The 12393-nt window shown below is 37.9% G+C and overlaps 1 protein-coding gene across 2 annotated transcripts in view; it reads left to right on the forward strand.

Annotated features, from left to right (window-relative positions):
• LOC106874976 (nuclear pore complex protein Nup155) overlaps positions 1-12393 on the forward strand; it is a 45457-nt gene that overhangs the window by 4805 nt on the left and 28259 nt on the right. For both annotated transcript variants that reach the window (XM_052972673.1, XM_014922907.1), the window contains exons 3-13: positions 346-483; positions 1729-1825; positions 2527-2597; positions 3534-3626; positions 4537-4697; positions 5331-5436; positions 6281-6354; positions 7717-7808; positions 9122-9219; positions 11052-11216; positions 11850-11950. In XM_052972673.1, the coding sequence (XP_052828633.1) occupies positions 346-483; positions 1729-1825; positions 2527-2597; positions 3534-3626; positions 4537-4697; positions 5331-5436; positions 6281-6354; positions 7717-7808; positions 9122-9219; positions 11052-11216; positions 11850-11950 (1196 nt within the window). The remainder of the gene's footprint in view (positions 1-345; positions 484-1728; positions 1826-2526; positions 2598-3533; positions 3627-4536; positions 4698-5330; positions 5437-6280; positions 6355-7716; positions 7809-9121; positions 9220-11051; positions 11217-11849; positions 11951-12393) is intronic.

Here is a 12393-nt window from a genome sequence, read left to right on the forward strand (position 1 = left end):
TATATATATATATATATATATATATATATATATATATATGTATATATATATATATATTCATACATGTGTGTGTGTGTGAATGTGTGCATGTTTGTAATTCCTTGTCTTGACATCACATGATTGTTGTAAATAAATTTTATTCATTTTCAATATTCTCAGAAAATATGTCTTACTATGGGGAAATATTACCTTGCCTGGAAACAGATAAGGGTTCGCAACAGGAAGGGCATCTCAAGAAACTCTGTTCGATCTATGCAAGCATAGAGAAGTCGGCATTGAAACAATGATATATAATGTGTGTGTGTGTATATATAGATATATATATGTATTTTTTTTTTCCTTCAGATTCACCATCAGTAAGTGGACTTCATGACTATGACTACCCCACGTTTTTAAATGGAAGGGTGGATATCGAAATTTTTGCTGATATTGGAGACATGAAGAAGGTACCACTCCCTCCGGAACTGGTTGAACATTTTGGTCGTATCCTTTTTTTGTTGAGAATTCCCAACTTTTGTCCTCTATCCATGGCTAATGCACTTACCTCCCACCTGTCCATAACTACCTCTCAGGCCATGAGTGAACATAGAAGCCTCTACCTGGTCACTGGTCTGCTAGAAATAGCAGCCAAACTTATATCACATTCTGTTGTTGTTGGCACTCCGTCGCTTACGACGTCGAGGGTTCCAGTTGATCCGATCAACGGAACAGCCTGCTCTTGAAATTAACGTGCAAGTAGCTGAGCACTCCACAGACACGTGTACCCTTAACGTAGTTCTCGGGGATATTCAGCGTGACACAGTGTGACAAGGCTGACCCTTTGAATTACAGGCACAACAGAAACAGGAAGTAAGAATGAGAGAAAGTTGTGGTGAAAGAGCACAGCAGGGTTCGCCACCATCCCTTGCCGGAGCCTCGTGGAGCTAAGGTGTTTTCGCTCAATAAACACTCACTACGCCCGGTCTGGGAATTGAAACCGTGATCCTATGACCGCGAGTCCGCTACCCGAACCACTGGGCCATTGCGTCTCCACATCACTTTCTACTACCTTAGAAAATGATGGACACATTGAATAATGTTACTGTGGGTACACTGCCTGCAGGAACATACAGGTATTCATGGTTGGATTGTCTTAATTTGTCTATTTATTTAGTGTTGACCTCATTTTTTTGCCACTGCTTTTGAGGATTCCTGTGACTCTGTCACCATCCAATTCTATTATTATGGATTTGAATTGGAAGTTTGAGTCATAATGAATCTTTCATTAGCTGATTACACATCCATGGATACATTGCAGTTACTCTCTTGATAGTTTGGTGATCCTGACTGTTGATCTTCTAGGATTCTTCCTCTCAGCTTCAATGTAAGAAACACTGTTGGCTCAGTTGAGCTCCTCCACTACCTCTTCACAATCTGCCCTGCTGCAGTCCCGTGACCTTGCCAAAGGGTAGCCGGTAATTATGCAGGAGACGGTAGTCATTCCATGAGGTATTTTCAAAATACCTGCATATCTACCTGGGGCATCAATCATCATTGTTGTCCTTAAGCTCAAATAGCTTCTGGGTTTAATGTTTATCTGCTTATATTACTGGTATGCTGTTGATATATTACATTTCCAATCATATACTGTGACCAGGTGAATAATTTTATCTTCCTTTAAAATTTCAACTTTCTCACCTGTAAAAACAACTCCCTCATTTGCTTTGTTAATCCTTAAGTACCTATCAGACATGCAGTGCCAGTGTTCCATGGGGTTGTTTCCTGAAATTGAGAGGGCATGGCTTGCAATTGACAGTGATATATATATCTGGAGATATGAAGATGGGTAAGTAACAGGTTTTAACCCTTGAGCATTTAAACTGGCCATATCCAGCCGGAATATTCTACCTGTTTTATGTTTAAACCAGCCAGATCTGGCCTCTCACGCCTACCCTTTAATGTCATTCTGAAAATACACAACCACATCAATATCTCAAAGTTACAAGATAATTCATGATCAATTCAAAATAATGAATTGCATGGCTCAATGGTTAGAGCGTTTGGCTTGCAATCATAAGGTTAATAATTCGATTCGTGGACCAGGCTGTGTGTTGTATTCTTGAGCAAGACACTTATTTCATGTTACTCCAGTTCACTCAGCTGTAAAAAAGAGTCATGACATCACTGGTGTCAAGCTGTATCAGCCTTTGCCTTTTCCCTTGGATAACATCAGTGGCGCAGAGATGGGAGACTGGTATGCATGGGTGACTGCTGGTCTTCCATAAACAATCTTACCTGGATTTGTGCCTCAGAAGGGAACTCTTTTAGGGGGTCTTTACCTTTTACATTTGACAGAGTAATCTGAATGCTAAATGTTTAATCTTCTTTTGGTGGTTAATTCCTTCAACTATAATACCTTACCTCCAAAATCTCTTATGTTTTGTGACCAATGTAAGAATCAACCCACCCCACCCCACCCTCTCACCATCCCCATACCTACTGATTATTTGTTATTGATGACTGCTAATGCAATCTCAATTCATGCAGGCAAGACGTTGCTTATTATGATGGAGTTGATGAAACAATCCTGTGTGCGGCTTTGGTGCCCCCAAAACCAGGTAAGTTGATGATGTTGTTTTTTCCACTTTACTTTCGTCACATACTGTTTCTTACACATTTTTCTGATGACATTTCTAATGAGATACACTGATTACATCCTCCTACTCCTCCTCATCATTAATGTCCACTTTTCAATGCTTGCATGGGTTTGGCAAAAATTTGTAGTGAGACATGATAAAACTATTTTTTTTCACCGGTGTGCGAGTTAGTTGCAGATGCTAAGCAGGCGTTGTACGAATTCAAGCAACAACTCCACACAAAGCTAAAATGTGTCTTCAGATAAAAACATAACAGATAGTTCAGTTGTGGCTAGTACATTGGATGGTCAACCACGTTTTGAAGCTCTTCATTCTGTCAGCTTCATCTAAAACCTGGAAAGTGATGTATTCGCTTTCCTTGTTATATTTACAGAATCGATAAGTTATCCCGGGCAACTTTGACTCTTCGTAACCAGTTCTTCACTTGACATTTCGGTTATTGTTGCAAAGAGTTTATTTATATCAATATATCTGGCTTGCGGAGTTTTGTCTTTTCAGCAGTACTAGCATCCATATTATGGAATCTATATTCATCTTTAAGGCATTTGAGCTTGTGTAAATATATAGTAACTGAATCCGAATCCATTTGTGTTTTTTACCATTTTCCCTTCAAATCGAGGATTAATATTTTTTAATTTTTGTACACAATAAAAATCCTTTTGCACGCAATTGTTCAGGCGCAGGAGTGGCTGTGTGGTAAGTAGCTTGCTTACCACCCACATGGTTCTGGGTTCAGTCCCACTGCGTGGCACCTTGGGCAAGTGTCTTCTACTATAGCCTCGGGCCGACCAAAGATTGGTAAATGTTTCCGTTATTCATTGATAAGGTTTCGTCCTTGAGTTTTTCATTTATTTGTTGTTACTTTTGAACTCAATGCTTCATGCTCTCTCATTACAGATGTGTTTCAGTCGAGTATTAAATATATTCTGGTTTTGGCTACAACAGTGGAAATTGTCCTACTTGGAGTCCGCTTCACAGACTCTCCTCCAGGTGAGTATCTAGACATAAGAATTGTTTTTCCATTTTAATTTTTATTGTCTTTGTATGTGTGTGTGTGTGTGTCTCCCTCTTTCTATACACATATATATTTTTACTTGTTTTTGATTTGACCTCTATTACTCTGCTTATCTGATTTCTGAAAAGTTACCTAGCAAATTCAATATGCTTAAGCATATAATATATAATGTAAAGTTAGGAAGAATGAGATGAATATAGTTATTTCAACATTTGATATCCATAAGATTGCGATCGTTTCACAGCCAACATCATGGAAAAAACAATTTATTTTAGTGTAATTTAAATGATTTTTTTGTTGAAAAAATATATTTTTCTACTTGTACTACAATACATTTCAGCGCTTGAAAAACAAACTTAAGTTTGTTTACATATGATGTAATTTATCTAGCGTTTCTGGATGACTTTATAAGTTCTAAATTGCAGAAGAATTTGTCATTAAGCAGTTTAGCTTAATGGTAGAGCACTTGACCGGAAATCAAAGGGATGTGAGTTTGATTCTCATCGCTGGTTGCTGACAGATTTTTCTGCTCTGTAAGGGATATTATCCCATGTATACTGTTCTATTAGTATTTACGCGTTGAAAAAAATATATCTTCCTACTTGTACTACAATACATTTCAGCACTTCAAAAACAAACTTAGGTTTGTTTACATATGATGTATATGTTATAAATTACATGCTACTATTGTACATGTTACAGGTAATACAGGTATAGAAGGCTAACCCTTCAGGTCATAGACTATCACGGTTACATCCATTCTTCAGATGTAAAATAAACATGTATGTGCAAGCATGCATGTGTATGTGTGTGTAATACAATAAATTATTTTCACAGATTTATTTAGAAGAAAGTTTTACTGTCAAATTGGTTTGTGTTTTCTAGGTGCTTTGGAAAGTTTGAGTAACTGTGAAATGCATCTGATCACAGAGCCTCTCTTCAGCCTGCCATCAGACAATCTTTATGTTGTCAGCATAGTAGGTATGAATAATGGGCGTATTTTCATGGCCGGAAAAGACAGCTGCCTTTATGAATTGGCATATCAGGTAAACTGCTTTCATGTTTGTTAATTGCAATTGAATTTGCTTGAGTCTGTTGCTTCTTCTATGTTCTTCATGTGTGGGCTTTGTGACGGGAACGAACAGCTTTTTATTGCATTGTATTTGTTTCTTTTAACATATAATGTGTGTGTCTGAGTACATTTATGTCTACTTGTTATGACTTCATGAGTTAATTGTAAACAAGCGCCACTGTCTTACAAGCAGTGTCCATTGTTTCCAGTCTTCCATAAAAACATGTCTGGCCATGGGGAAATGTCACCTTACTGCTTGGAAGCAGGTGAAGATTGGCAACAGGAAGGACATCTGGCTGTGTGTATATATATATATGTGTGTGTACGTGTATGTATGTTCAGGCATAGCTGTGTGGTTAAGAAATTTGCTTCCTAACCATTTGGTTTCAGGTTCAGTCCCACGGCATGATACCTCAGGCAGGTGTGTATTACTATAGCCCTGGGCCAACCAAAGACTTGAGTGGATTTGGTAGATGAAAACTTTGAAAGCCTCTTGTGTATATGTATGTGTATAGATTATATGTATATCTGTATGTTTGTGTCTCCTTGTCTTAACATCATATGATTGTTGTAAATGAGCATCATTTTCAATATATTCCTTCTTCAGGGTCAAAAAGGTTGGTTTGGACGGCAGTGCAAGAAAATTAACCATTCAACCAGCTACCTGTCATACCTGGTACCCAGCTTTATCAATATATCTTTAACAGAAGAAGGTGAGCTCTTCTCCTTTTCTTTTTGTTTTGTTTGCTTTGTAATTCTTGCATATTTTTATCTTTCTCCTTTATCTCTGTAAATTAGTTTTGCATAGGGCTGAACAGAGCCCTGTTAGTGGATTCAGTAGATGGAAGTTGGAAAAAGCCTGTCATATATATATATTTGTGTGAAGGTGCATAGCTTACTGGCTTGGGTGTTGCACACACAATTGCAAGGTTATGGTTTGTTTCCCAGACTGGGTGATGCATTGTGTTCTTGAGCAAAACACTTCATTTCACTTTTTTCTTGTCCGTTCAGCAATGGACTGGCATTCCATTCAGGAAGAATGTCAGCTTGACTGCCTGTCTAGCCAGTGAGGTGGCATCATTTGAAGGCTACAACAATGCAAGGAAACACCTTGTGATCAATGGTATATAACAGGATCCGATAGTCTGGTTGATACAGTGATGTATGCATGTAAGTACATATGTATGTATGCGTATGTGTGTATGTACATGTGTATATAAGTGTGTACGTATGTATATGTGGTGTTTGTGTGTACCCATGTCTGGACATCACATGATGTTTGTTAATGAGCATGGTCATCATATAAGCAAGGTTGTTTTCAGTTTTCTGTGAAAAACGTGTATGTCTAGCTTGGAAACAGGTGGCAAGCAGGGTATCTGGCCATAGAAAGTCTGCCTCAACAAATTGTACCTGAAGAAATTGACATTAAATAATGATGATGAGGAGGAGGATGTAACCAACTTTTACAAAGTATTTTATTCAATATTCAAATAATTGTGCTATTTTATATTTTTTGTTTTGCTTGTAACTTAACTTCTTTCTCTTTCTTTTTCCTAGATCCACTGCTGCAAATCTGTATCGACCAGTCTCGGAATATTCTTTACACACGCTCAGACAAAGGAACGATTCAGGTGAGAAAATTAAAACTATTGTGTTTTCTGTATAAAGTAAGATATAATATATTATACTGTAATATAATAGTATTTATAATGTAAACTGTAGTATATTGTAATATAATAATATAGTGGGATATTAGGAGTGGTTTTCTCAAGAAACTAATTGAATAACAAAAGGTTTATTTCTGAAGAAAAGTAAACATAAGCAATGAGCTGAAATTTGATAAAAGAATGAATAAACTATGTTTGTGTCTTATGTACTGGGAGAGTATATATATGAATGGTACACTAAATAAACAGATTGTATTGTGAACAGTTTTTCTGACAAGAAATATATTCAGCTGAGAAGCTGAAATTTGAACAACAAACCACAAATAGACAATGCAGGCATATAAGTGGCTGGAAGAGCATGTATAAATGGTTTGTTAACATCCAAATTTCAGGTCTTGTGCCTTTAGTAGAAAGGATTAATATAGATGAAAATTTGCATGCTACATGAAATGTATTCATGGATGTTAACAAACCATTTGTACATGCTCTTGACAAGTGTCTTCTACTATAACCCCGGGCCAACCAAACCCTTGTGAGTGGATTTGGTTGATAGAAACTGAAAGGGCGGCAGAAATGTTAGCCGGGCGAAATGCTGATCGGTATTTCGTCTGCCGCTACGTTCTGAGTTCAAATTCCGCCGAGGTCGACTTTGCCTTTGATCCTTTCGGGGTCGATTAAATAAGTACCAGTTATGCACTGGGGGCGATATAATCGACTTAATCCGTTTGTCTGTCCTTGTTTGTCCCCTCTGTGTGTTGCCCCTTGGGGGCAGTAAAGAAATAACAAACTGAATTGAAGCCTGTCAGGTGTATGCATGTGTATACCCTTGTCTTGACGTCACATGATGGTTGTAAACGAACACCACTGTCATGCAAGAGATGTTTACAGTCTTCTTTGGTAAACTTCTGGCTGCAGGAAATATTACCTTGTCTGGAAACAGGGAAGGGTTGGTAACAGGAAGGGCATCCTGCTGTAGAAAATCTGCCTCGATAAACTTGTCTGACTCATGCAAGCATGGAAAAGTGGATGTCAAAATTATGATGACAATAGGAGAGTATTGTAGTTCGCTTGAAGCATTGTGTATTGTTTGTAAAGAATAAAAAGTTTTGAATGGTACAACAAAGCACTATAGAACAAACAATGGGCTATACACCTGTTGTAATTTAGTTATCTATAGTCCGTTGTGATGACGATGTTATTTATAATGTTAGGCTCTTCATATCTCTTGAGTCTCTTAATCAGTCAATGCTTAATTTTATGCGTGTAATAAAAGTACTCATTTGTAACTATGTATATCTGCATGTCCTCATATTTTTCTTATTCCAGGTTTTTGACTTGGGTGAAGATGGCAACGGGATGAGCCGCGTGGTAACTGTACCATTATCTACCATCATACAAGCTGCCAGTCATATAGCCGGGTAAGATGGCCAAACTTCCAGCTCCTCTCAATCTCTGACTCCTTCTCTGATGTTTGGTCTCTGTTTTGCTTGTTATCTGTCATAGCTTCCCTTCCCTCCTCCCTCTCCTGATTATGTTAATGTCCCTCACCTGTCTTAGATGATGATGATGATGATGTTGGGATGCGCAATGGCCCAGTGGTTAGGGCAGCGGACTTGCTGTCATAGGATCGCGGTTTCGATTCCCAGACCGGGCGTTGAGAGTGTTTATTGAGTGAAAACACCTAAAAGCTCCACGAGGCTCCGGCAGGGGATGGTGGCGAACCCTGCTGTACTCTTTCACCACAACTTTCTCTCACTCTTACTTCCTGTTTCTGTTGTGCCTGTAATTCAAAGGGTCAGCCTTGTCACACTGTGTCACGCTGAATATCTCCGAGAACTACGTTAAGGGTACCCGTGTCTGTGGAGTACTCAGCCACTTGCACGTTAATTTCACGAGCAGGCTGTTCCGTTGATCGGATCAACTGGAACCCTCGACATCCCAAGCGACGGAGTGCCAACAATGATGATGTTGGTTAGCCTTAGTTTGGTCTGATAATGCAGCTCTTTTAACTCAGTTTGCAACACCGATTGCTCACATAGCTTAATGTATACATCTTTGCTATATAATAAACATACATCTTTGGTCTTGTCATCTTGGTCAGTTATATGCTATGAGAAGTGGGTAACTGACCTGATGAGTCTTAAGGCTCAAGACAGACCTGCTCCTTCAGTCGTAGGTTCTGTCTCTCATTTTCCCTCACGAGTTTATATAATAAAAATAACAACAATGAATTCTAGCGTATAGTGCTCAGGTGCATTACAACTCATCAAGGGTTCATGTCCAGTACATAGAATTATGTACAAAAGTCAGGAAAGTGAACAGTGTATGGAGTCATGATAAACGTGTGCATGCATACGGAAGGTGGGGCGATATCAGGTGTAGTGTTGAGGTTTTAAAGGTTGCAATGTCTCTGCAACTAACAACTGATGCAGGTAGTTTGTTCCATGCTTCAGCAACTCTGAGTGTGAAAAAATGTTTCCGAAAGTCATGGGAGCTGTGCTGTTTTCTGACTTTGTAAGCATGCTCACGTGTGTTAGACGCATGGAGCTGCAAAGGTCTTGGGCACTGCGTTCCCTTTCTTGCTAAACCATAAGTTGTTTGAAAAATAGTATTTAACTGTTGTAAAAATAGTTTGGCCAACCTTAATATTGCTGATATTTTTGGTGGATGTCTTGACTCTAGATCTTATTTGTGTTTTAAAACTTGCTCTATATGATTATTTTCTTTCCAGGACGATCGATCCCTCTTTATTTAAAACCATCATTCACATTGCACCACTGACAGCCTCGGAATCACCAAATTTTCATCTTGTCGCCATTACACAAGCAGGTCAGTATTCCTCAAATATGTAAATACAAATTTCAGCCAATAAATATAATTAAAATTTAATTCTTTAAAAATTGCAAAATTAAATTTCATGGTTACTCTAGTAATGATGTTAAATATCTATAAAAAAAAAACAAAAAAAAACAAACAAACTAGAATTGGTATTTTCTGCAGGCCACATTGCCTCAATAAACTCGACATATCTGAACATAAAACTGGTTTCCTCAACAAAAGATACATTAGTATATAAAACTTCTTCCTGTATTTAAGGGTAATAAAATTTTGAGTGAATATATCTAATTTCTACAGTAAAAGGGTTAAATTTTTCTTTTTATTTGTAGTTTTGCAGATGCAATCTTTTATCTTTTACTTGTCTCAGTCATTGGACTGCGGTCATGCTGGGGCACTACCTTGAAGGCTTTTTGTCAAATAAATCAACCTCAGTATTTATTTTAAGTCTGGTACTTGTTCCATACATTTAATTTTTTGCTGAACTGCTAAGTCACAGTCAACTACTACTGTATAATCTCTCTCTCTTTCTCTCAATCAACAATGTTGAACTGAGAGGGCTGTAAGGGGTATCACTCACAGTAACCCTTGCTTCCAAGAAATATAAGGGGGTTGAGGGGCCAACAACTTTTTATTAACCATGCTTCAGAAATAGTCCAAAGAAACCAGAGGTGTTGAGTGTGGATGGACCTGCATAAGTCACAGAACAATTTAACCTTTTTGTCACCATATTTCACTGCCTTTCTTTCAATTAATTTTATAAATAGCTAATGAAGAATTTAGTTAATTATCTTTGTTGTTATTAAGCTGGTTTTGGAATATTAATTAACATAAAACTTTGTTAGTTTTTTAATTTAGATCACTTTAAACATGAAATTTGTATCATATAACCAAGAGTAGTCTCAGATGGGTTGGTACCAAAAGAGTTACAAAAAACATGCTATATTTACAACTAGCTTAGAAGCTGCACTCCGTGTAGACTTTTAAGCTAGCTACTGCAGAGGGCTAATTGAGCCAGCAGCCCAAAACTAAACTCTTTTATACTCTTTTCCTCTTTTACTTGTTTCAGTCTTTTGACTGTGGCCATGCAGGAGCACCGCCTTTAGTCGAGCAAATCAACCCCAGAACTTATACTTTGGAAGCCTAGTACTTATTCTATCGGTCTCTTTTGCCGAACTGCTAGGTTACGGGGACGTAAACACACCAGCATCGGTTGTCAAGCGATGTTGGGGGGACAAACACAGACACACAAATATATATATATATATATATATATACAACAGACTTCCTTCAGTTTCCGTCTACCAAATCCACTCACAAGGCTTTGGTCGGCCCGAGGCTATAGTAGAAGACACTTGCCCAAGGTGCCACGCAGTGGGACTGAGAGCAATAATAATAAAATATTTATTGTTACCCCACCAATATTGGTAATACTTTAAATTCAGTTTAAATGAAAAACTTGTAAATTCACAAATTTTTGCAGTTGTTTTAAAATTTGAATTTTCAACTGTTAGCATATAACAAATCCTCATCTAGACCTCGTCCCAATGCTGGATTTTCAAGAACCAAATGAAGCGCAGATTTTCAATCCTGGGATCATCCTGATTCCAAAATGGTATAATATGTCTATGTAGATCTAATGTAGACTGAGATAGAGGGATCCCGGATGGATGGACAGACAGAATTATTTCCAATAATGAAAGGTTTCTTGACCATTAAATTAGGTAGTTTGTTTTCCTGCCTTTTTACCATGTTTGTTTTTAATATTTTCAATGAGATTTCTCAGGAATGTTCCATTCAATGCTGTGGTTGTATCTAATTGTCAGGTGTTCGGTTATACTTTGCTGCAAAACCATTTGGTGCTGTGCAACAGATATCTCGCAAATATCCATCAATGTTAAAGTTGGTTCATGTTCGCTTACCTCCTGGTTATTCTGCCAACCCTGCTCACGGTCGTCCAAGCAACGTTAGACTTGCCCATTATAAAAAAGGTTTGTGTGCATTTTATTTACTCTTTGCTCTTCTACTTGTATATATATTGGAAGGTTTGGAGGTGATGTACATGAATTATATATTAGAAAAATAATAATCAGGTACTCAGATGTCTGGATGGTTGTGCATTTACAGATTTTTATTCATATGTCACATGTGACATATGAATAAAAATCTGTAAATATACAACCATCCAGATATCTGAGTACCTGATTATTATTTTTTCTAATATATATATATATATGTATATATATGTTTGTATGTATGTATGTATGAGTATATATATTCGTAAAAAGCACCATTCAAGCACAGTCGATGCCAGTGCCGCCTGACTGGCTTCTCTGCTGGTTGGCTTGTAAAAAGCACCATTTGAGCATGGTTGATGCCAGTGCCACCTGACTGGCTCCCATGCTAGTAGCACGTAACAAGCACCCACTACACTCTCGGAGTGGTTGGCATTAGGAAGGACATCCAGCTGTAGAAACCTTGCCCAATTAGATTGGAGCCTGGTGCAACCTCCTAGTTTGCCAGTCTTCAGTCAAACCATCCAACCCATGCCAGCATGGAAAACAGACGTTAAATGATGATGATGATATATATATATATACATATACTTTTTCTTTTGTATTTAGGAACCCTTCTGATGATTCAGTCGCGCTCTGAAGAAAACGACTTGCTCTGGACAATCAGCAGTGATTGCTTACCTTTCAATAATGTACTTAAAGAAATCAAGGTATGTTTGCTGAGATCCCTACCCCTCCCTTGGAACTTTTTCTTTTCTTTCTTTGTGTCAACCTTGCTGTGTGCACCTCGAGTTCAGAATAGCTACTGTATGCCTGTCTGCTGTAAGAGGCAACTAAAAAGGTTGGTGACTGGAAAAGTATCCAGCTGTAAAGCCCTGCCTTGAAAAAAAAACCTGTCCAACCCATGCCAGCGTGATAAAACAGGTCTAAAATGATGAGGTTTTTTTTGTATTATTCCAGGCACAGGTGTTGTGTGGTGAGAAGCTTGCTATGACTAATTGTATTAATGAATTTGATTTGTATTGCATAACTGATTTTGTAAATGATTTGTATTGAAACAATGTTTTCAAGGGGTTGCCAGTCAGTGGGCGCTGGCGCCCCTCTCATTTTTCATCTGTGTCATCCTACCATATTTTCATTAATGTCTTTGTCT

The sequence above is a fragment of the Octopus bimaculoides genome, chromosome 14 (assembly GCF_001194135.2).
Source record: "Octopus bimaculoides isolate UCB-OBI-ISO-001 chromosome 14, ASM119413v2, whole genome shotgun sequence".
NCBI lineage: Eukaryota > Metazoa > Mollusca > Cephalopoda > Octopoda > Octopodidae > Octopus > Octopus bimaculoides.